Here is a 26,569-nt window from a genome sequence, read left to right as displayed (position 1 = left end):
AAGGATGTTGTAGAGCAGTGTTTGGATGATGAATGTATTCCTAACTAGCAACCAGTAATAGTTAAAGGAACATCTACAATGAGAGGTAATAATTTTGCTGAAGGCAAACAAGTCTACACTGTGATAAGCTAACTTAGATAAAATATGGGAGACTTGTGATTTGCTTTCTCGGTATTTTTCTTTTGTTAGAGCATCCATAAAAGAAAGGTTACTCATTTTACCTTGTCAGCCCACAGCATCCTCCTGATCTAAACCACACATACATGAAAAAATACATCCAAGTTCTGGATGAGAACTATCTGTCTGGGAAGATCTGTTGATTACACCGAGAGGTTGAGGGAGAAAGAAGACTATCAGATTGTTGTTGCTATTTTTATTAACTCTGCAAAAAGGCACTGTAAAAGAAATCTGTCATTCCAGAAACATGCAATTTGAAGAGCATGTATACAATATGAAGTGTTAGCTGATGAAAATAGTAGCTGGTGTACCTCAGGATTTCTCAATGCCTTCATTTTTGGAGATAAAAAAGATAGATTTTTATTTTTTTATGCCTTTATTAAAAATAAAGTTTCTTTTTTTTTTGTATTCATTGTTCATTTGAAGTTTTTTGGTATATGGATTTTTAGGGGAGCTATGTACATTAAAATTGCACTAGAAGATGTGATGGCAAAAGGTTTAGGAACATATTGTCTACATTTTGAAAATACAGTAAGCTCCAAAACGTTGCCAAGTGATTTCCTCTGATCCCTATTGCAAAATTATTTGCTAGTTTCCAGTGTTCTTCTTTAGGACAGGCTCAAAAACGTTTCCTAGATATTAAGGAGAGAACTGTAATTGATAGCAAAGTACTTGCTTTAAATACATGAATTTCAGAATTTAACTCTTGGCCATTCTAGGCAGGATTCGAAAAAACTTGGTTTGAAACTCTGGCAAACCATTGCAGGTGAATGTGGTGAATATTGAACTAATTAGATAAAGAAATAGAACCGTTTTCTTGACAAATCTCAGGAAGTTCTCAAAACTGTAAACATTTAGTGTTACAGTCAATCAATCAATCAATCAAATCCAGTACATTCTTTAGAATGTTGGTCTGTGTCTCTATTACAGGATATGATATCAGACAACACAGCTGGCATGCAAGAAAAATGTGTTCTGCAGATGCTCATGGAAGCCGTTGATTCTAGTAAAGTCCTTCCTGCTGGACAGGTTAAAGGAAATGCAACCTAAAGGATCATAAAGAGGACCAAAGATTTTATGTTCACATCTGGTTTAGACAGATATTCTGGTAGCTGAGGCAACTTCTTCCAGATTAAATTTGACTGAAGATTTAGTAATTGTTTGATATAGCTAAACATATTTCATTATATCATCAAAGTTTTTTAATTATTATATATGTATTTTTTTAAAAAAAAAAAAAACCTTTGGATACTTTAACAAAGCAAATGTCAATCAGCTTTGTGAAAACACAATATATGGAAGAGATAACGAAGGGTATTGCCCGTAATTGGTAGCAGTCATTCTTCTACCATAAAGCATTGTTAAGCTCTTACAATATAGATAGAGCAGAAAAATGAAGGCAGGTTTGAAAGTAGAAAGAGCAAAAGCAATCCTGCAGAGTTATTATTTTAAATTGCAAGGCCAAAGGCTCGAAGGGTAAAGGTTTTTGTGATCTGAACTCCTAATTTCAAGTTGGGAAGGTGCAGCAACAGGTAAAAAATAAAATAAAAAGAGCGTTTTGTGCTATGTGGAATTATGAATAGAGGCGATAAGAAACTTTTTTTTTTTTTACAATGGTTCCCCCAAAGTGAAAACACTGTTCAAGCTCATCCTATAGAAAATGGCAATCTGGAAAGTATAAGAAGTTGACTAGATAAACTATTTAGCAAGATTTTCTTCACATAGGCACTTGAAGAAAAATTCATCATGTAGAGGTGGCATACTTGACTGAAGGTCCTGGAAGATAGGGAATCAGAATTGGGATCTTGCACTCTTCCTTTCAACATGAAAACAATTCTTCTGACATAAGAAGTAACATTGAATTTAGGCACATTTAACTTAGCAAAGGGGGACCTAATCTAAACTTCTAAATGTGACTTACTAGCCATTATTTAGGAAAATGAAAAGAAAATGAAGATCTGCTACCTCCTTAGCTTCAGTTATTTGATATTTATGGTATCATATTGATATCACGTTAGAATAGTAAACCTTTTAATAGAGAATGTTCTAGAGGTTTTAAAATGTATTGTACCTTTTTTAATAATATAAACTATTTTGGGGGATTTTTGCCTTGAAAAGGCTGCATGGTCCATTTTAAAAGTGCATATAAGTAAGCAATATCATCATGCCCTGCTATTATGAGAAACCTTGCCCCTCCATACAACACACACATATTTCAAGACAGGGGTGGGTTCCGGCTTCTTCTACTGCCAGTTCGCTTAGGGAGGCTCTTCGGGCTACGCATGCATGCACAGTAGGTAAAAAAAATGCTTCTGTGCATGTGCAGAAGCAAAAAACAAATCGCTGCCGATAGAACCGTTTTGGGGGCGTGGCCGGCCAAGTTACTACCTACTTGGCTAAACTGGTCCAAACCAGTAGGAACCCACCTCTGGCTCAAGAGAATACTCAGGTAACTATGCATGTGACAATTGGCCAATCATTGATCAGGTACTTGGTCAGATCACTTTTCCAATCCAAGATGTCTTTTAGGGAACGCTAATCACTGAAAAAATATCTTCTTTGGATGAAGAAAATTCAAAATTCAAAATTCAATCCCTTTATTACAGGATTCTACTTTAATAGAAGAAAGAATGAAGTAATGGAGCAAGAGTTTAATTGAGAGACAAAGGATTAATGACAAGCAGAATATGACCTAGTAGAAAGTGTATTCATGAATTTCTACAAAATATGAAGTATGATTGTCTTGGTGTTACTTATTGAAAATTTTAAGCCACACCTTCATCCAGAATTGATTCTAGTAATCAAAGCATACATTCAATACTCAAATATGAGGTGCACAATATCACAGGACTGAGGAGAAGAACCAGTGTTTAAGACAACTGAAGTGCAAATAATGTTAAATGCTTGTGTGAACAGAAAACGTGAAGCTGTTAATAAAAAGAAAAGAGGAGTAACTGATTGATAGACAAGAAAGAATTGAGTGCTTCACCAACAGAATTACTCAAAACTCTCTAGATTAGAACACAGAGAGAGCAAACTGTTATCATAACATACTTTTTGTATAGATATCTAATGATCAATCAGAAGACACTGACAGGTTTATATGATAGGCTCATATCATATTCCTCTAGACAAGGGTGTTGAACATGTAGCCCACAAGTTACATGCAACCCTGGAAAGCTGGTAATACAGCCCAAGATAATAATAAATAAAATATAAAGAAAGGAAGGTTATTTATTTTTATACATTAACTATATTATATATTTTATATGTGGCCCAAGATAATTTCTCTTCACTCAGTTCAGCCAAGGCAAACCAATTGTTGGACACAAATGCTCTAAATCAGTGGGCCCCAGCCTTTCGGAGACAGGGACCGGTTCCCTGGAGAGGGGGTTTTCCGTGGACTGGGGGGGGGGAGGCGTTGTTTCACATTTTGCCTTCTGTCACATCAGCCTGGTTCCTGGCAGGCTGTGGATTGATGCCGGCCTGGGGGTGGGGATCCCTGCTCTAGAGCCTCTGATCTGAAATAATTTACAATATAAGGCAACAACATAATGTAATGGTTGAAAACAGAAAATTGATTATCAGCATCAAATGTGAACTACTACTCTCATCAGATCTAAGAATGTGCTTAGAGGGAATGGTGGCAGAGTAACATGGATGGATCAATGATATGATTCTGTTGATGATAACCTGTTGTGTTCCTACTGAATTCTAATTATTGATCTGCTTACATATTTTTATATACCTCATATAAATGTTCTTCCAGGAAGACTGAGATAACTGGCTCCTTTGGATGGCAAGCATCCTAAATGAATTTCCCCTCCCCATAATAACAGGCAACAATTAAAATGTTATAAGCATCCATTGACATGGGGTATGAGATTTAATTCAGGTATGTAAGATCAACTTCTTGATATGGAATTATGTGAAGTTTTGTCTAGATCAAGCAAACTTATGCAACCTATACACTTCAATCTTTTCCACATCAGGAGTAAAACTTTCTGAGAACAGAACTATGGAAAGAGTGTGTTTGCACAAAATCGGAAGTGTCTTTGCACAAGTACGATTTACTCAGTGCCACTTCAAAAAACGCTCCACACCACAAGGAATGTGTAAAACAGGTCTTAAAAAATGCAGTTGTTGCCAAGGCAATGCTTCTAATTACTAGCAAAGCTATATAGCTAGAGTTTTGTCAGCTTTGTTTAGAACACAGAAGATGGGCAAAACAAATCAAGATGTAGTAACAGGGGAGCTAAAAATATTGGTTTGCAAACAGACTTCATTTCACTTTGGCCAAAAATAGTACCCACTTTTTTTTTAACAGCAAAGGAATCTGTGCTCCATAAAGAAATAGCACTGATAGTACTAGCCTTTTCCTCTAGGCATGCTGCAAAGCTCCCTTTTTCCCAGAGGTCCTAAAAATATGAACTGTGGCTCCTGTATAACAGTCCAGAAAATAATTGATCATTTGCCAGTGTCCTGTTAGAGAGTTACATACTCCTGGGACCCGCTTTCAATTTCACACCATTTTGACTTTCTGGACAGTATGGGTTAATTTCTGAGAGAAAAGACGTTATATACTTCAGCTGCTGCAACAATTGTAGTTTTATGTACCTTGTGTACATGGCGTTTGTCTATGAAAATTACAGGAACAAAAGCCACTAGAAATGAGTTTGGGTTTTACTATAACAAGAAAAGATGAATAAACCAAGGTTACTTTATGAAGGGAAGTCATCCTTTCATCCACCAGATGGAAATCACAACATTTTTCTGAACAGATCATTTTTGGTTTTTTTTAATTGAAATTGGGAAAGAATAAGGGACCAAAACATTTTAAAACAGTTCCTCCATGTGAAGATGGGTTCAGAAAAGGCTTGGCAATGACCTCTGAGTCTTACTCGACACATTTGTAAAGAGTGTTAGAGAAGGATAGTTATTCTTCTTCTAATTTCAGGGTGCATTTGAAATTCAAGGATGGGCAGTGCATTTATCTTAACACTTATGGACAAAAAATAATGCAAGAGGACAAAGACTTTCAGTTCTACAAATCCTTAAGAAGATGTTTTGTATCTGTGTATCAATGTAACCTCAAACAATTAAATATAAATGTTTATTCCTAACTGGAAAAGGGTTTTTTTTTCTATAGGTGTTTCCTAACTCTATGGAAGGTGGTATTTACTATTTCAAAAAGGTCAGACAGGGATGGGGGGCAGAGAGAATACATATCCTCATCTGATAATGTGGGGAAACCCAGAGGCACTCTCACAATTTGAAGGAAGGGCAGACAAGAATGAAAGGACTCCACAGACAATCTATATGCACACAATATGAGGCTTTCATTAACAAGGATATAGATTCAATAAAGAACAAGCTGAATAATCACAAGATGGAGAAAAAAACCTGATCCAAGCATTAATAATACCATTAGTATTCATTGGAATAACATTGATTTTAATGAATTTATTTCACAGCATTGTTGCTGCCCTATGTACTTTTTAAACTTTTCCATTATAGGTTTAACAGTCATTAAGATACAGGCTTTAACTTTTCTTTTTTTTTCTTTCTTTTTGAACAAAAAAAGCAGAGGAAAAAAGATTAAGTATTTTATAATTATTTCAATTACAATCAAATCTGTTCTAGTAAAATTAACATAGCAAAGAAGCTTAAACAAACAAGAAACATATATCTTTTAAAATTGAGTACTCTAAAATGCATTTTCCGTTCTTTTCCAGTAAATATATGACAATATTAGTTATATCAAAACTCTTACTTCACCTATGACATTTTTAATTAAATTAATAATAACAGAAAATAGAATCATCTGCTATAAAATTACTAGTACTATAATAAACCAACATACAAAATAGGCAGTATTCTATACAAATAAATGAATGTTATTGTGCTCAAAAGTGCTCATATACTGTATTTTTTTTTCAAAGTTCAAATAATTTGTGAATAATATTTTTCCTTAAAATAAAAATAACTTCACTTGACACTAGGGTAGGAATCATTCTAGTTTTCCACATGCTTAAGAAATTTCAAAAGTGTCCTGGACCTGTCATTAGAGAGAACCAGATACTTAATATCATGTGGTGCCTAAAGGAAGGTAACAAAGAAAGAATCAGGGGTGTCAGCCAACCTCCTTTGCAGTTAAAAAGAACAAAAGGAATGGAGAAAATGGCAATATTCCTTTCATTCAACAGAGCTGAAAGTATTTCAGAATAAACACAGCATATTGACACTTTTTAAGAAAGTGGAAGGGTTAAGGTTCATAGTAGCACCAACTTTCAACAGCATCAACATCCCCTTATGCTTCTAGATTTAGTGGTTTTATGGGTGGCTGAAACAATACTTGAAAAGTTGAGAGCCATCCTTCCATCCTTCCTTCTCTCTTTTTCTCCCAGGACTTGTAGCATGTTGCAGAAAACATGAAATAATTTGGCTGGAAGTTTCTGTAACCTATTCCTAAATTGTATTTCCCAGTTTTGTGTAAACTGGTTGCAAGAGATGGAGGACACTTCTTAAAAGATAATTTAGATTTAACACTGGAATATCCATTAAATGTGCAATAAAAAGTCAATTGCATCTCTCCAGGCCAGAGGTACTCAAAACCTGTCTATGGTACTCAAATCCCGGGAAAAACTAAAGCTGTGTGGTCCTCTGAAGGTGGGATGCATCACTTAGCAATAGCAATAGCAGTTAGACTTATATACCGCTTCATAGGGCTTTCAGCCCTCTCTAAGCGGTTTACAGAGTCAGCATATTGCCCCCAACAATCCAGGTCCTCATTTTACCCACCTCGGAAGGATGGAAGGCTAAGTGAACCCTGAGCCGGTGAGATTTGAACAGCCGAACTGCTGAACTGCAGTCAGCTGAAGTAGCCTGCAGTGCTGCATTTAACCACTGCGCCACTTCTGCCTCTCCTTCTAGAAATTCAGATATTGGCCCCTTCTATTTTGTCCTTTTCTGTAAGAGGGAACATTCAGAATGAGCCATTCTTGACAGATGATTCCCCTAGGGCAGTGATGGCAAACCTTTTTGTAAAGGTGTGCCAAAATTATGTGTGTGAGCGCTATCGCACGCACGTATCCACACCCACAATTCAATGCACACTGGCCACCTGATCTTGTGCACGCAACCCCTGTGCATGTGCGCACAACTCCCCACCACCACCCCGCATGCACATGGGGGAGTTTTTGCCTTCCCCAGTCTCCAGAGGATTCCCTGAAGCCTGGGGAGGGCAAAAACGGCGTGGTACCCGGAACTTGGAAAAAATCATTTCTGAACTTCCGGTTGGCCTCGTTCCCCCCCCCCCGATGCTTCCCTAATGCAAAAACGGTCTTCCCTAGCCCTCCGGAAGGCCGAAAATCAGCTGGCTGGCACATGCATGCATGCAGGAGCTGACGGCTTGCATGCTGGCAAGTGCCATAGGGTTGCCATCACAGCCTTGGGGGATGTCTGCAGCAATTCTCTCTTATTGGGCAAACTTTGGCATTGGACCAACTTGGGGACACCACAGTAAAGCTACACTGTTCTAGACATAAAGGTATTTCCTTCTTACATTTCAGCATTTGTTTTTGCCTTATATCAGACATGCAAGTGATGCAAAAGTACCCAGCAGTTTACGCTTTAAAAAAGAAAAGAAAAGAGGACTCGGAATTACATTGTCTAATGGAAACCTATGCATCCTTCATGGCTGTATTCTTATTTTCTGTGAAAAGTGGGAAAAGAGGTCTCTCTGCATTTCAGAGCAAAATATTTCCCAGTTGTTCTCACAGCAGGTGGCAGCAACAGGCCAATCAGTGACGGATCTAAAGGATAGGTAGAGTCAGTTCCGATGGGAGAGGAGATGCCACCAGGAAATCCTAGTCTATAGGCCCAAGGGAGAAATCAGAACCATTTTGGAAAACAGACTTTTTCTAAGAAGATTGCAAAGAAGTATCCACACCAAACCACAAATCAACTCCTCTGTTTGAGGAAGTCTGTCTTTTATTTCCAAGTTTCTTATTCTCGTTAATTTATTAGCCTCTTCAGTTTCAGATTTATGTTCAGAAGTAGTAAACTTCTTTTTGAAAACAAAACGCTTTGTCCCTCTTCTGAACTGAGGCAGCTTCAGAAATAGTATACTCAGCTCTTACTTGGTTAAATGCCACTTGTGCTAAGATAGACAAAGAATACACTATTTTCCAGCTCTGGAAGTAAGGAAGCAGCCTTCAAACTTTATATTAAGTGACAATTTAGGGTTATGTTCAGGAGAGGAGACAAGTATCTTTCTTCTCCTTTCAACACACAGTGGGAAATAAATTTGTCTACAAATTAACCTCACCCTATATAGCAATAGTAATTGCACTTAGACTTATATACCACTTCACTGTGCTTTACAGCCCTCTCTAAGTGCTTTACAGAATCAGCATATTGACCCCAACAATCTGTAATATATATATACATCAGAGATTGGTTCCTATCAGTTTGGACCGGTTCGGCCAAGTAGGTAGTAACTCAGCCTGTCATGCCTCTGAACTGGTTCTCTCAGCGGCGCCATCTTGTTTTTTGCTTCTGCGCCTACGCAGAAACATTTTTTAGTACTGTACAGACGCACACAGTGTGTCCCTGAGCAAACGGGCAGTAGCAACAGCCGGAACCCATCCCCTGATATACATATACACAAACCATCGTGGTTTTTGTATTGAAATATTATTCAAGTTGTTCAATTCTATATATAATTGATCACAAACAAGTACTGGAGCAGGCAATATAGCAATCTGAATCTTTAGCAGCGAGTTAGCTTTAGTGTTCAGTCTGATTTAACCATATGTTTAGGAAGCAAGGGGTGCTCAAAATAATACATGAGCTATGAGAAGTTTTTAACTACCAATCTGCCTGTATCATATACACTTGTTTAAACGTCTGGAGGATGTTTGACCTTAAATCCATTTTAAATATATAAACTGCAAGTGCTGGGGCCAGGTATATGGGCCTAGAACAGTGTTTCTCAACCTTGGCGACTTTAAGTCCTGTGGACTTCAATTCCCAGAATCCCCCAGCCAGCACAGCTGGCTGGGGAATTCTGGGAGTTGAAGTCCATAGGACTTAAAGTCGCCAAGGTTGAGAAACACTGGCCTAGAAAGATGGAATTCCTTTGCAGTGATCTCCTCCACTTATGCTTAGTTGGGAAAGAAAATCTAGAGAAGGGCCTAAGAATATCATCATGGAGGATACACAAGTTTGCATAAGGTCAGATAACATTGTTTTGTAAGAACAAAATCGATCCAGTTTTACGGCTGTCCCAAAAAGTCCAGGACACAAGAAACATCACACCAGAGGTAAATTCATTAAACTAATCGGTCTGCCTAGGCTTCACTGAGCTGCTGCAAAGTCATAGGAGCACATCGAAGAAATTAACTTAGACAGCCGCTACCTTGCTAGCAATCGTTCAGAAATGCCTGCCAAATAAACTGAGGCCCCACCGAATCAAGTCAACAGCTTCCAGCTGCATTTCGGTAATTCTGAGGAAGTCCTTGTTGTCAAGCTATTTCCTGGATGAGTCTCCAAGCCTGTTGTTACAGAGGAGCTGCTTCCCTCTGTCCCAGCCAGTTTAAGGGTAGTAAAAACTGAATGTTCTGAATGTTCTCATTTTCTCTCTTCCTCCCCCCCTTTTTTTTTTTTTTTTTTTGTCCTTTTGTGTTGGGTCTATTTTTCCTCCCCCGTTTGTTATTAAAGTTCTCTTCCTGCCTAAAGAGCAGCCTTTAAATGCTTTTCATAAAGACAGATTCTAAACTGTAAATGAATGTATTGTAAATGGGCAGCACAAGCGGCACCAGGACAGATGGAGCGCGCGGATGTTAGGGAAACAGAAAAATGAGACAGAACTATTCAGCAGCGGATGCCAAGGGATGCAAAAGGAGAGATAAATGGTGCAGGCATGATGGGCACCGTTCTTGTTGGCCTCCACTTGTGTGCTCTCGAAGTATAATTTTTCCTTGTGCAGTTTGGCAAGAAGCATGCTTGGAATGCTGCAGTGGTACCTGCTGGTCTTTAAATGAAGAGGGTACGCCATGGTAGTAATACCCAAGTACCATTATGAGATACTGAGGAGGGACAGCTTCCTAAAGGTTGAATATATTAGCTCAGTAGAATACAACAGCAGAGTTTACAGTGTTTCCTAAAAAGACTGTAATTGGCTTATCGAGGATCCTGGGAAAGTCCAGATAGAAAAGGTCAGCAGCAATGTATATTTGTACAATACTGAGGATGCATTATCTTCTCAGCTGGCATGGCATGGCATATAATTTTACACAACACGCTATACCAGCATGCGGTAACTAAGAAAGACAGTGATCACAGCTCTCTGAAATCTCCAGATCTATCACTTGCCATCTCTGTAAATGGCCTCTGGATGCACATCAGTACACATTTATGCGAGTTAGTTAAACTTCCCAGCAATATACAGCAAATAATAAAGATACCTCAGACTGAAGATAAATAACAGTGCTGCATACACTTCAAAAATGATTGGAAGTACTGCTTCTGGCTTCAAACAAGTGCTTCCTATAAGAAGAAGAAGTGCTTCTGGCTTAATATCACCTCTCTGCTATTCCTTAAAGCAGCTTTTCTTTTTCTAGATGTCAACATGAGTGAGAAAAGTCACTGATTTAAGAGGCAGATTAAAACAGATTCCTTAAAGCAGCTGCAACTTTTTTTTATTTGTACACAACCTTAGGGGGGAGGAATAAGAGCTGCTTTAAGACTTCATATAGATTGTTGTTATTCTTTGCAACCCAACAGAATGTTGGCTCAGGTAGTTACTGTGAATCGGTCGTCCCATACTACAGCTCTTCAATGATGGAACAGAACAGGGTTAAGTTTGACCAGGGTGGCAAAATATCTTAATGGGCATTCGGCTCTGGGTTGTGCGACTGGAAAAGAGGATGGAGAAAATTAAGTATGGAGCAGATGGCAGCCTTCCAAGTCACTGCCCAACTCTCTATCTTGGGAAGCGTAAGAGACTTTTCCCCCCAAAATTTTTCTCATCAGCCCACAGCCAGATGCAACTCATTTTCCAACTCACTCTTTCTTTCCTTGGCTTTTTTAACCATACCAAATTCAGTTTCATTCTATTTGGGTTTTAGAGCATTATCCTGCTGATGAAGTCCAAGATCTTTTATATAATTACTTCCATCGGTATAGAAGGAATAACAACAACATCAGTAAAAAGAAAGCTGGGCCGTAAGTTATTAATTGTGTGTCGCCAGAAGAGTGGTTTGTGGAAAATCACCATTGAAAAAGACTTGAATTCAAAGGTAAACTCACTGGCAGAATGCATGCATTCTTAGCAGATGGCACAAGCTCAATCCATGGCATTTCTGGTTAAAAGCAAAAGAAAGCAAATGACAGGAAGCTCTGTTAAGTCCAAGACTTCAAGAAATCTAGCTCCTGGGTTGGATGGCCAAACTGTGGTCAGGTACTAGATAGTTTCCCCATGTTTCTAAGCAAGTTGAATAGCAAGAAAATAAAAGTGGGGCAAGCTATCAAACCTAGGTTTCAAAATTAGAACCAGATCAAATCAAACACTATTTTGAAAGGGGATCTCATTCAAAATGGAACTAGACCTGAATCTATTAATCCTCAGGCGGTAACACAGAGATTATACCAAATCACTACATGTAAATTCTTTTAGATCACAGTCACAAAAAATGACAGTGGTTTCCAAGTCATACTTTTATATTGCATCAGACTAAGTATGTTATCATTTCTTGAATGAATGCATTTCTGCTAAAAGAGATACCTCACAGATAAAAAGTAAAGGTAAAGGTTCCCCTCGGACATATGTGCTAGTCGTTCCCAACTCTAGGGGGCGGTGCTCATCTCCATTTCAAAGCTGAAGAAGTCTCCGTGGTCATGTGGCTGGCATGGCTAAAAGCTGATGGTGCACAGAACACTGTTGCCTTCCCACCAAAAGTGGTCCCTATTTTTCGACTTGCATTTTTACATGCTTTCAAACTGCTAGGTTGGCAGAAGCTGGGCCAAGTAACGGGAGCTCACTCCGTTACGCAGCACTAGGGATTCAAACCGCCGAACTGCCAACCTTTCCGATCGACAATCTCACAGATATGTAAAGTTAAAATAACTGGGATTTGATCATATCTCTTATATTTCACCTGCCCCTACTGAAAAATTTATAAAGCACATCTTTTTCGGCAATACAATAGCAATACCACTTAGACTTATATACCACTTTACAGTGCTTTACAGCCCTCTCAAAGCAGTTTAAACAGTCACCATCTTGCCCCCAACAATCTGGGTCCTCATTTTACCGACCTCAGATGAAAGGCTGAGTCAATCTTGAGCCTGGTGAGAATCGAACTGCTGATACAATACCAGTATTACTGACAATGGGCTAGCAACAGCTGTCCACCTCAAAATGTCAAGGATTAAACCTGGAAGCTGCTCCATGTATGGCATGCATTTATTTTCATTCACTCCTGGGCTCTAATAAATATTGCTACCTTTCTATATATTTCTGAAAAGTGCACGAACACGCACACGCACCTGTCTTAATTTGAGAAAAAGTCTCTCCAATTAATGGAGTCCCAGACTGAAGTTTATATCGAGCCGGCCGTTTCAGTCTATTGGAGCTCTCTGCCCATAGAGCAACAGTTCATGGTTTGCCTCATTCATTTGGCCTCCTAGAGCCAGCTCATCTGCAGCATTCCGGCTTCTCCGGTTCCTGCACACACACAGGTTAGAGGAAATGTTGCTGATCATCAGCAAAACGGCGAAACTGCCTATACATAAAATGTTAAGGTAGAGTAATTTCTCATAGCTGTAGTAAGGGCAAACTGACAGGATCTTTTCAAAAACAGTCTGTGCAAGGATGCTGGTGGACAGAATGCACATTTAGAAAAAAACCACAGGATCTCCAGATAGGTGAGCTGTTATGCTTGAATGGATGTTATGTGTATTTTGATAAAGACTGAATACAGTAGTCTTTCTCCCTGAATAAACATGTTAATCAGCACAGAAAGGCCATGAAACAAAAGCCAGGCATTCTAAAATAGAACAGTGGTATGTTAATTCATAACGCAGAATTGTTCCATCATCACAAATTATTGTTATATTGACTCGCTAAATGCAGCTTTGTTCGATAGGGTCAGGCAGAGGCTATGCAGCGGGATTCAGCAGCATTGCCTAGAATTCTAGACATGGTCCATTTGCTCTTTGTCTCAACGTTCAAATATGGAAAAAGGTAATACAGGTAGTCCTCAACTTCCATCTAGTGACCGTTCAAAATTGCAGCAGCACTGAAAAAAGTGGCGACTGTTTTTCACATTTAGCAGTTATAGCAATAGCAGTTAGACTTATATACCGCTTCATAGGGCTTTCAGCCCTCTCTAAGCGGTTTACAGAGTCAGCATATTGCCCCCAACAACAATCCGGGTCCTCATTTTACCCACCTCGGAAGGATGGAAGGCTGAGTCAACCCTGAGCCGGTGAGATTTGAACAGCCGAACTGCAGAACTGCAGTCAGCTGAAGTAGCCTGCAGTGCTGCATTTAACCACTGCGCCACCTCGGCTCTTTTACGACTGAAGTACGTCCCCATGGTCATGTGATCAAAATTCAAGATGCTTGGCAGCTACTTCATACTTATGATGATTGCAGTGTCCCAGGATCATGTGATCCCTTTTTGCGACTTTCTGACAAGCAAAGTCAATGGAAAATCCAGATTCACTTAACAACCATGATACTAACTTAACAACTGTGGTGATTCACTTACAACTGTGGCAAGAAAGGTCATAAAATGAGGCAAAATTCACAACAATTGTCTCAGTTAGCAACAGAAACATTTAAGCACAATTGTGGTCGTAAGCCAAGGATTACCTGTATTTCCCAATGGGAAAAGAAGAAAAACAACTAGATCAGATTCTAGAGAAGTGGACTCCGCAAAATTTGAGTCATGTTCCTTATAACTGGATTTGTTTTATTTTAAGTTCTAGTAGCTTAAGTATTTTGTGAAAAATGTGCTAAAATTTGCTGCAGAAAATGTTACAGTGGAGAACTTCCTTGCAACATTCAGATGATTTGAAAGACTGAATTAATTTTGGGGACATCCAAAGCTGGAATGGGACATGAACCCACTTCAGGGAAAATCTTTCCAAGTAACCTGGTCAAGATCTGAGATACAAAAACCAATAAACTAATTTGCATACAAAACCAATAAACTAATTTGGAAAATCATGTTAGGATTATTTCTAAATAAATGGAATGTGGTTTCAAATAGTGGAAAAGAACAGTTGTGATGCTTTGAGGGAAGACAGTTTATTGGGGGGGGGTGTTCTTTTCTCTCCCTTTGTAAAATTACCACATCCTGCTGCCTCCGCCTGTGTTCACTATTAAGACTGTGCATTAAGATAATATACAGTTCCCTTATTTTCAGTTCAGTGCCCAAAGTATCCTAATCTACTCAAAGAGAATGGCAACAATAATAAAAACAAACAAACATCTGCACATCTTTATTATTTGTTTCTCTGATCAGCTGGAAGGCATCAACTCCACAGCTTGGTGTCAAAAACAGACTGGAGGAGGACTGCATGCAAAACAACCAGTCATTCACCTTTCTTTTCTTCCTCTTTGTTTTTTTGTCTTCCCGGATACTGTTGGGAGTGAGAAAAGCAATTCGATGCATCAGGATGTTCCCTCCCTCCTTCCTACATCCAGAAACTTGGTCCATTGTACAGTTCGGAACTCTTTGTTTTCTTTGGCTGGGCAGACAACCGTGGGTGTAAAATAGGGTTTTTGTGTAGTGCTCAGCACTCTTTCCTCTACTTTGCACTCAGTTAATTAGCCTCTTTCCCTTATTTTGTCTTTGGGGGGGAAAAGACTTTCTACCGATATTAACAGGGGGAAAAGGGGTTAAAATGTGCTTATATTGTTGTGAACATCTGATCTTTCAACTTTTGGGCAATAAGGATAGTTTATATGTTTGTCTTTAGCTGTTTCTACTGGAGTCCTTTTTTTAAAAACAAACAAAGGAAACATTTGGAACTATACGCTCTGTTGGAACCATTGTGTCATTTTGCCAATTCTCCAGGATCTGTTGTCTCTTTCCATCTATACAAGTTTACATATTTATGTCAGAGGTGCAAGGGAGTTTTAAAAAATGGCAAGGTAGAATGTCCAATATGCAAGTGAAGTCCTACCCCCTTTACATGTGTAAAGGTAAAGATTCCCCTTGCACATATGTGCTAGTCGGTCCCGACTCTAGGGGGGGCAGTGCTCATCTCCGTTTCTAAACCGAAGACATCTCCGTGGTCAGGTGGCCTGCATGACTAAATGCCAAAGGTGCACAGAACACTGTTACCTTCCCACTAAAAGTGGTCCCTATTTTTCTACTTGTATTTTTACATGCTTTCAAGCTACTATGTTGGCAGAAGCTGGGACAAAAAACGGGAACTCACTCCATTAAGCGGTGCTAGGGATTCGAACCACCGAACTGCTGACCTTTCTGATTGACAAGCTCAACCATTACATGTGTACAACAAACTTTAAAAAGTATGGAGTTTGGGTCACAGAGTTGTAGCCATCTTGACTTTTTTAAAGCCCGTACTGTGGCTACCATATGTCTTCCATTTGTCATTGAGAACTGCAATGTTGGTTCCTGAATTAATATAGTTCATTGGCTTTTGATTTTCTTGAAACAGCATCTGGATTGTTTGGGTCACATATTCATTTAAAAAAAAAATACTTAGCCTGCGAGAGCATGTCCTTATATTGATTTAAGGATTAAAGAGATAAATTTTATTTGGTGAAAATGTATTTTCTCATTCCAAATCTAAGACCAGAACACTATCCTCTTGATGTAATGACTTAAAGAAATATACAATGTTCAAAGGACACATAAGAAATAATTATTTTTTAATTTGGGATTCAGCCATGATGTTTTGCATCATCAGGCAAGTGGCCACTTGTACTATTCTTCCAAGCACTGAGTTGTTTTGGCACTTGAGGCAGAAAATGCAGAAGAATGTCCTCTCTTTAGCAATAAAAATGCAACAATGAAATATTAAATAATTAACTATGTGTTATTACATTCTGACAATATAGGGTTACCCCATTAGAGCTTAGTAAGAAAACTGACTTTTTATTAACTTTAAAAAGTAAAATATCTGAAAATATTACATTTCAATTCTTTATATATTAGCATATTATTGTAGTAAACTTAAAACTTAATAAATTGGCTATCTTAATGCATTCTTCAAAACATTTTTGACAGTAAACTTTCTAGGAAAAACGTGCTTGTTTTTCTATCTCACCTGATCTTCAATAAAACTTTTCACTGGCTACGATTCTAAGAGAAATATTATTAAAATCACTCAGAATACCTGAAGGCAACAGGTATAAAGCTTTACCAACTTTTTGTTGCAAATGTTGCAATTGCCAGAATTCTAAAATTCAGACTTATCATGTACCAAATGTTTTAACACATTAATTTAACAGATTGTGGAGTCTCCTTGGCCTCAACTGGAATGCATAGATCCCAGAGATGTTAGACAGAATGTATTAAAACTGCAGGCAAGCAAGAACATTTAACATAATGCTAGTCAGGATAGCTTTAGCATCCATCATATCACCCATTGAGTGCAATTTATTTGGGAAGTGAACAACAATCAACGGTGCCATTCCAATCCCTACCACCAGGGAAAGCATGGCCTTAAACAGCCCTTCTGCTAATTTTTTCGACTGAATGTGGCTGTTGAGATTGTAAATAACCCACATGAATGGACCCTGCAGACACATTTTATCGTAAATTCATGCAGACAAATTTATATCGCAGTGCCATCACCAGAGTCCAATTCTAAATTAAGTTTTGATTGGCACTTAATTTCTAGACTTCAGAGCCATGACTTGCCTAATGTCTTGTGCAAAAGGAGAAAGGGAGGGGGGTATCCTTTTATCCAGGGAAATGCGTAAGCCTACCAAAGGGCCACACTTTTCTTGGAATTTATTTTAGTTTGCTGATGCATTTTTTCTGTTTCAGAAATGTAATGTGGGAGGTGCTCAGAATAGAACGCATGCCCCTTATCTCCAGGAGAGCCATTACATGGACAGAAACTCTGAGGGATCATGATACTAAGCATCATAAATGTAATAATTAAAAAGGTAAAGGTTCCCCTCGCACATATGTGCAACTCTAGGGGGCCGTGCTCATTTCCGTTTCAAAGCCGAAGAGCCAGCGCTGTCCAAATATGTCTCCATGGTCATGTGGCCGGCATGACTAAACGCCAAAGGCACACGAAACGCTATTACCTTCCCACCAAAGTAGTCCCTATTTTGGCAGAAGCTGGGACAAGTAACAGGACCTCATCTGTTACATGGCACTAGGGATTCGAACTGCTGAACTGCCAGTCTTTCTGATCGAAAAGCTCAGTGTCTTAGCCACTGAGCCCCCACATCCCTATGTAACAATTCTTATGGTTGAATACAGACTGTATATATCTCTACAAGCAATGGAAACTGAACTCTTCTTGGTAGAGTCCATAGTCACAGGCTGCATTAAGCCAGAGTGTGTTTCTGGTATAGTATGAAACCACAGCTAATTGTGGCATTACTTTAATAAGTTATTAGGAACACAGGAAAATCCTCGTTTCTGTTTTCCTAAGAACAAATCCACAAAATCTTCCCTTATTCATAAAGTGGTGACTTATCAAATTCAATTTTCCCACCTATTCAGGTAGCCTTTGACTTATAACAAAGGAGCCCAAAATTTCTGTGGCTAAGTGAAACATTGGTAAGTGAGTTTTGCCCCATTTTATGACTTTCCAGAGTTGTCAAGTGAATCACTGCAGCTGTTAAGTTAGTAACCTGGTTGTTAAGTGAATCTGGCTTCCCCATTGACTTTGCTTGTCAGAAGGTCGCAAACGCTGATCTCATGATCCCGGGACATTGCAACTGTCCTAAATATGAGCCAGCTACCAAGCATCCAAATTTTGTTTATGTGAGCATGGGATGCTGCAGTGGTCATATGTTTGAAAAATGGTCATAAGTCACTTTTTCCAATGTCATTGTAGCTTTGGGGGGTCACTAAATGGACTGTTGTAAGTCGAGGACTATCTGTATTTCCACAAAACATGACAGAGCTTATACTGGGAGGTGAAATGATTAATTTTCAGATGCAAAGAAGGTTGAAGATACTCAACACTACTCTAAGTCTTCTTATTCAACAATGGAAAGAACCGCCATCCAGGAATTTTTATACTGCTTCATAGTGCTTTTACAGCTCTCTCTAAGTGGTTTAAAGAATCAGCCTATTGCCCCCAACAATCTGGGTCCTCATTTTACCCACCTCGAAAGGATGGAAGGCTGAGTCAACCTTCAGCCTGGTGAGATTTGAATTGTCGAACTGCAGCTAGCAGTCAGCTGAGGTAGCCTGCAGTATTGCATCCTAACCACTGCACCACCTTGGCTATTATTATTATTATTATACAATTGTATCACAGTGGCCAGTTGTTTCGCCGGATTTGGCATTGGTTACTAGTCGGGCCCCACCCAGGGGCCTAGGACGTTGTAACGTATTTTTGTAATATACGTGCAGATCCAAGCAGTGTGGCTTTTTGCATTTGACTGATGGTGATTTTGTCAATTTTTAACTGTTTTAAATGTAATTCCAGTGCTTTTGGAATAACACCCAGTGTGCCAATTACCACTGGAATTACCACTGCTGGTTTGTGCCATAGTCGTTGAATTTCAATTTTTAAGTCCTGGTATTTTGCGATTTTTTCATGTTCCTTCTCAGCGACCCTGCTATCACCTGGTATTGCGATGTCTATGATTGTGACCTTATTTTTCTCAACCAGTGTGATGTCTGGTGTATTATGCGGCAGTATTTTGTCCATTTGTATACGGAAATCCCACAAGATCTTGACCATCTGATTTTCGGTGACTTTTTCAGGCTGATGTTCCCACCAGTTTGTTGCTGTTTTAATATTATAATTTTTGCACAAATTCCAATGGATCATTTGTGCTACTGAATTGTGCCACAATTTATAATCAGTCTGTGCGATTTTTTTTACAGCAGCTGAGTATGTGATCAACAGTTTCATCAGCTTCTTTGCAAAGTCTGCATTTGGCATCATCAGAGGATTTTTCGATTATTATTATTATTATTATTATTATTATTATTATTATTATTATTATATCAAGAAGCATTCACGGGCATGTTATTGCATGGCTGGTGCAACCATGATGGTAGGGTTGAGCAACTTGGCACCCTCCATCCAGATGTGCTGCACTGTAGCTGGCATTATTCCTAACAAGCACACTTGTTGAAACTGCTGACTAAACTGATAAGGCATTGGGAGTTAAATATCTGGAGTAGGAAGGAAGAGCTTCTGAGGAGGATTGCATTAATCACCAACTTCAGTTCAGGGACGATTTATTCACTGGGAATGTGTGCTCCAATGTTGTATCCAAAGTTAGAACAGCAGATAAAAACAATGAAAAAAAGCCAATAGTCTGGTAGGCACTGCTCATGAGGGTTTCCCTTGTTGGCTTAGCAAATGATAACTTGCATGCATTAGAACACTCACCCCATGTTAATTACCCCCCATCGGGCTTTCATGCACCCCAGCAGCAGTGGAAAACACAACACAACACAACCAAAAATCATTCATGTATGAAAATAATAATAATACTGGAAGACATATTTCAGAAAAAGATGAATTTGTAAATTTGCTCATAAATGACAGTCAGTCACCTCCTAATAAAAGTATTATATCCCTGCCCCTTTGGGGTTTTATCTATTGGATTAACATAGCTTCAGTGATTTTTTTATATCATAAAATACATATTGCTATCTAAAAGCAACACTATCCTCCTGGCAATATTTTCCTCCCAAGTACTTAATGTTTATACAATATTGTTCTGAGTAGGTTATGGGATTAGTCAAATGACTATTATAAATAATAATCTCTTTCAAGAAGAGGCTAATATGCTAATGACAACTTAAGATGCCCACTGTGACTCCAACTCTAATTGTTCCATCAGCTCTAAGCCTAACCCAAACTCATTGCCCTGCTTCTCAGGCAGAAGAGGTATTCCCCAAATTCTTAAGAGGGGAATATCAGCCCTCCTCCCACTCAATCAAGTATAAAGGTAAAGGTTCCCCTCACACATATGTGCTAGTCATTCCTGACTCTAGGGGACAGTGCTCATCTCCATTTCAAAGCCAAAGAGCCAGAGCCATCTCAGTGGTCATGTGGCCAGCATGACTAAATGCCAAAGGTGCATGGAATGCTGTTACCTTCCCACCAAAGGTGGTTCTTCTTTTTCTACTTGCATTTTTACATGCTTTCGAACTGCTAGGTTGGCAGAAGCTGGGACAAGTAACGGGAGCTCACTCCATTGCGTGAGGAATTCGAACCACCAAACTGCTGACCTTTCTGATTGACAAGCTCAGCGTCTTAGCATCTGAGCTACCACATCCCTCATTTACACAATTCGTTACTCCTATCTGATATTTATATTAGATATTTATATTAGACCAAATTGGTCCATTCCATACACACATTATGTGCATGTTTGCAGGATTTCACCACCACCACATCCCCATCTAATATTCTTCTCTTTTCTGAAGTGACTTCCTACTATCGTTTTCCCTCCTGTAATATCCATGCCATATTTACCCAAAAGACCTTTTCACACTACATGAAACTGAGCAAATATTAAAAAAATGATATCATGAGAAAATGCATAGAATCTCTGCATAATAACCACAATCCTAAGAATAGTGACAGTGATTGCAATGGGAGAGATATAAGTATGTACCTCTTTCGTTGCCCCATAACCCGCTCTGTAAGAGATAGATTTCTTCCAGAGTTGCTGAAAGGATAAGAGCACTGGTCAAGTTTACAGAAAATTGATTTCCAGCTTGCAAATAACAATGACAAGTTCATTCAAAAATTGCAGAGCTCACACTGGCTTTGGCTGAAGCTATACAAATGCATATGGATTTTCATATCTTTTGCTGTAAGTACATATGTTTAATATTTGTGCTGGCCAAAATACATGGCAAAGAGTTTAAGGATGATCATTTTTACCACCTTTGGTTTCTTATTTCAAATTATATTGCTTTTATCCATGGAACTGGCACTATGTTTTTTTAAAATAAAGATTTAATAGTAAACCCCAATTGTTCCTTTGGTGAACAGTTTCCAGAAAGCCTATAAGTTAACTTGTTTTTAATGGTTCAAGAAAAAAAAAACACCCACAACCATCTTTGCTATTATTTTTTCCATTATAATCATTGAATATTGGAAGTTAAACAGTGCTTTATTCTGGTAATTTATGTGCAATATGTATCAATGGTAATTTTAAGCATTCACAACAGATGGAAAGCAGATATATTAAATAAATACTGAAAAATAATGTGGGTAATGTCAGCATTTGATAGTAACCTAAAAACAATCACTGGAGAAAACAATTTAATTATTAAAATGAAGCCAAATCTACTTACAAGCTATGTAACTTGCATTCAGAGAACTTAGCATTCTTTTTAAACTCTTTGTTTTTATTTATTGTGACTTAGCTCTTTTTCTGCAGAAGGCATCTTTTCCATAAAAGTTATTAATCTACTATTTCAATGAAGCACTATAGTGATACAGGCAGTCCTCGCTAACTGACCACTCGTTCAGTAACCATTCAAAGATACAACATCACTGAACAATGAAACTTACATCCTATTGTCAAAAGATGCAGTTGCCACAGCATCCCGTAATGATGTAATTGCTATTTGTGACCTTCACACCTGGCAACAATTGTAGCCAGAACTCAGATCACAAGCCAGTGCCATTATACAATGTTACACTTTATGACATCATTTAGCAACGGAGCTGCCAGTCTCTATTGTAGTCAGTAAGTGAGGACCTATCTGTAGATAGAACTCCTCTCTATATTCTTTGATATACTGAGTACTTGCAGTTCCAGTAGAACACTTGCTACTGTAAATAAGATGAGGAGAAAATAGGGAGAGGTAAGACCATCAATAAGTATTGAAATAGGAATGGGTATTATTTTACTAGAATCTTAACCCAAAGAGCTTTTCACAAGGAAGCAATGCAAAGCTGTGTGTAAATACAGTATGAAAGAAAATAAAATTCATACTTAATCCTCAAGAAAAAGAAGCCAATAGCAAATGGCAGAAGGACAATACAAAAATACTGGTTCGCCTGAATCAGTAGCTTTTTTTTACTACAGGGTTGGGGGAACCGGTCGAAACTGGTAGCATTTCACCCCTGCATATAAACTTCATGCAAGTTATTTTATTTTGAGGCACTTTCAGGCACAATGTTATGCTGAACCAAATTTCTAGTATATAAACTCAGGATGCAGCAGTGGCAAAATAGTACATAGGGAATTCTTGATTATCAATTGCCTGTTCAAAGCCAATGTTCTAAAGTTATGAGTGTACTGAAAAAGGAGATTTACCCTTAGAACGTGTGGCTGCTGTAGAATCCCTGCCATTGCATGATCGCAATTTGGGTGCTTGGCAACCAGTGCACATTTACAATGGTCACAGCATCCTGAGGTCATGTGATTTCCCTATGTGACCTTCACAACCAGCCTTCCAATAAACTGGAAGTTGCAAGTCACAGTCACATGACACTATGCTTAACAACTGCTGGTGATTTGATTAACAGCCACAGCCAGAACTGACATCATAAGTCAGTATGGTCATGTGACATTTCATTTTACATCGCTTAGAAAATAAGACCTCCCCCGATAATAAGCCCAATAGGGCTTTTGAGCTAAAATAAGCCCTTCCCCCAAAATAAGCTCTCCCTGAAAATATCACAACAGCAGCAGCCATGAGGTGACCATGCTCGCTGCCTCCTGCACCTCAAAAATAATAAGAGCTCCCCGAAAATAAGGTCACGCACTTATTTCGGTGGGTCAAAAGAAAATAAGACCCTGACTTATTTTGGGGGGAGCACGTTACATATAGCTAATTTAAAGAAATGACACCCTAGGAAATGTATGAAGGTTTGTCTGCCGTGGCTGTTGGTTAGAAATTTTCTAGGCCAACATTTCTCTTAGCAACTTTAAGACACATGGACTTCAACTCCAAGAACTATAAGGCACATGGACTGCAACTCCAAGAAATCTACATCTCTTACAGTTGGCAAGGTTGAGAAACATTGTTCTACCTAGGCAATTGAATCAGGATCACAAACGTCAAGTGAAAGCTCTCATTTTGGACTGTGTGTGGGATATTTTGCATTCTGAAGTGCAAGCAGGAATCTACACCTAGATTGCCTCTTTTGGCAATCACGTTTCACTGTGTTGGCATCCTACTGTTGCATCCTACTGTTAACCAGAGTAGTTCATTGCAAATGGCTCCATTCTTTGGAGTGGGCTAATCAGGCTCGCCCTGCATTTGATGATGCCCTGATCTTAGAAAGTCCAAGTGCTTCTTCCCCCTTTCAACCCAAACCTGGAGGTAGGACATGTATCAGTTTGTGTTGCATCTGACTAGCTAAGTCTCCTTATGATTGTATACGTGCACTCTGCAGGCAAGGGCAAAGGAATCCCACAGGTATAAACGTTGAGAGAAGGCAATCTTTTTCACCCATTTCTTAATCAGTTTCTGGCAGTCTGTTTCTCCTCCCCATTTGTTTCTGGCTCAGGGAGTGGTGCGATGGCCTAGAGGTGGAGCTCTCGCCTTACAATCAGGAGGCTGTGAGTTCGATCCTAGGTAGAGGCAGATATTTCTCTCTCTGGACACACTGAGAATATACCTGCTGAATAAAACTCCTCATTGGCAACAGGCCATAAAAACACTCTGCTAGCTCCATTCAGTTGTCCAGACTCCAACCCGCAAGGGACTATGGGGTCCTTAAAAGAAGAAGATGATGGTTTGTGGCTCAACACCCATTCTGAACAGTTAAGAGACTTAGAATAAAATGGATTAATTCGCTGATAAACTAAACAATATTTCATTTAGTGGTTCATTATATATAAAATTATGTAAAGCAGCAAGAATTTATGGATCTAGTGTCATCCAGGCACTGCTATTTATTCCATGTATGGACTGCAGAACAGGGTCAATTTTTTCACTAAGCTACTGGGATCAATGGTAAGAAAGGACTCATTAGAATGTAAACGCCACTGAATCAGATACCTAGAACAAGATATAAACTACATTGTCTTGGTTGCACACAGCCCAGGCGGCAGAACAGCGTGAATTTATGCCAGAAAAGGCCAGCTGTCAAAAAATTGGCTAAATGTCCTTCTGTTTCAGACATTAGCTTATAAAGAAATTAAGGATTCGGTTAAACTAATTCACTTTTAGACGAGCTTGCCATCGTAAGGCTGACAGTATTCCAGTAGCTCAATAGTAGAGACACAGAGACTGTCAATGATCCTGCAAGCAATTAACTTTCTTCCAGCTCCTCAAAACTGCATTATGTAGAAAGGGAGATGGGAGTCTTACTCAGGCTTTTCAGGAAGTGCCAAAACACAATGATGCCACGTGTCATAAGCTTTATCTGATTGCCAAAAATGATAATGGGACAAAAGGATGAGCGGCTGGGTGGGTAAGTTGAACAGGGCAGGGCACAATCAGCTCAATAATTTTGCATTTTGTACCAACAGCAACAAAAATACCCAGAGAGTCACTAGGCTCAATTATACTAGATCTAATGAGTACTGATGTGTGGAATGAGCTAATGTTTCACTTACTGGGTAAATAAAATGGGTAGTAAGTATTATGATAGCTACTGCTTCAATTAGGCAAAAGCCTGTTAATATCTAAATTCACATTTATTTTTTAAAAATGGACCTTTAGCGCTATGGAGACTGGTATTATTTTTTTAATGAGGAGAAGTCTTTGTGCAAGTCACAAGTTCACCACTCTGATATGGAGAGATTGTGTTGATTCTAAGTCCCACTACTTGAACAGGTAGTTGATGGAACCATTTAATATTACTGTATTTTTCAGAGTATAAGACACACCTTTTTCTCCCAAAAAGAGGGTGAAAATCTGGGTGCATCTTATACACTGAATACATCATTTTTGGCCTCCTGAAAGCCCACCCCCTTCGCAAAATTGGACGTGCATAGGCTTTGGGAGACCTGCAAAGTGCTCCTGGGGGCTGGGGAGGGCAAAATTGAGCGAAAAACGGGCCATTTTTTGAACGAACTTAGCCAGACTGAAAGCTCTTGAATGGAATATGCAATGAGTGGCCTTGGTTATTTCTCCCCCCCCCCTCCTCTTCTGTTATGGTTTTTATGGGATGTTGCTTTAGCTGCTTTGTTTTTATGGTTCTAAATATCTGTAAGCCACACAAAGTCACTTTATGGGTTGGAAGGCCACAACTATAAACCAGTCAAATAAGCCATAGAGGGAAAAACTCTGCATATTAGGCCAATTCCTGACAGTAATAAACACCATTTATTGCTATCAATTGGATTTCAGTGGGTGCAATCCTGAAAGATCTGGGTGCTCAGTTTCAGTAGAATTTATTTATGTTCATTGACTTTATACACCCATGCACCTGTGCATACTTAAGAAAAGATCTCTCTTACTAAAATAAGCTGGAAATCTATTATGGATAGATAAACTCCAAACATGAAAAAGAAACTGTGATGTCAGTGAAACAAATACCAAATCACTACATTTCAGTGTGTGGCCTCACAGTTCTTTTATTTACGGATACATATTTTGGTGTGAGGGAAAGGAGGCAAGTAATTGATGGCCTAGTCCAAATGATATTTACATTGCACGCAGCTAATATTGTTTGCACAAAGTAAGAATTATCTGCCCAGATCACTGCTACCTTGTGGATTTTTTAACGTTCTTTGGGGAGTGTGTGTATGTTTTTATAAAGAACATTCACGAAACTATATTAGAGGTGCCTGACGTCTATTAATGTTACATTCTTTGACATCCAGTCAATGAAAGATAAAAGATAGCATTAACTTTTCACAGGGGAGCAAAATGAACATGTTAAAAGAAATGAGCAGATGATGTGCAGTGCAAGGTGACCCAGTCGACTTTTAATAGAGTACCAAAATATAATCAAATAAAACCTATGATCTTTAGACTGGAAAAATGGTGAGCCAGGAAGGCAAACACAATTTTTAAATCGGCAAAGACCCACTGAAATAAATCATGCATACGCTGTGCATGCTGCTGAGTCTGCTACAACCACTTGATCCTTGCAAGGGCATCGGTGCTGAAAGGGTGAGCTTGAGTCAGGGTGAGCTAAGCTTTTCTCAGAACTCCTCAGACTACACAAAAAGTAAGGAGTGTCAACGCAAACAATAGGATGCCTACAAAGTCAGGTTGCATTTCCCATATCCCCCTCCAACTGTTGCATTCATGATAGGCCAAAT

At 38.9% G+C, this 26,569-nt stretch overlaps 1 protein-coding gene across 1 annotated transcript in view; it reads right to left on the bottom strand.

The window, feature by feature from the left end:
* FIGN (fidgetin, microtubule severing factor) overlaps positions 1-26,569 on the bottom strand; it is a 132,313-nt gene that overhangs the window by 53,999 nt on the left and 51,745 nt on the right. Inside the window, 1 exon segment of the mRNA XM_032234030.1 lies at positions 21,002-21,055. Coding sequence (XP_032089921.1) covers positions 21,002-21,055 — 54 coding nt within the window.

Source organism: Thamnophis elegans, chromosome 1 (assembly GCF_009769535.1).
Source record: "Thamnophis elegans isolate rThaEle1 chromosome 1, rThaEle1.pri, whole genome shotgun sequence".
In the NCBI taxonomy this organism is placed as follows: domain Eukaryota; kingdom Metazoa; phylum Chordata; class Lepidosauria; order Squamata; family Colubridae; genus Thamnophis; species Thamnophis elegans.
Note: the sequence above shows the minus strand (reverse complement) of the source record. Positions and strands in the feature narration are given on the sequence as shown.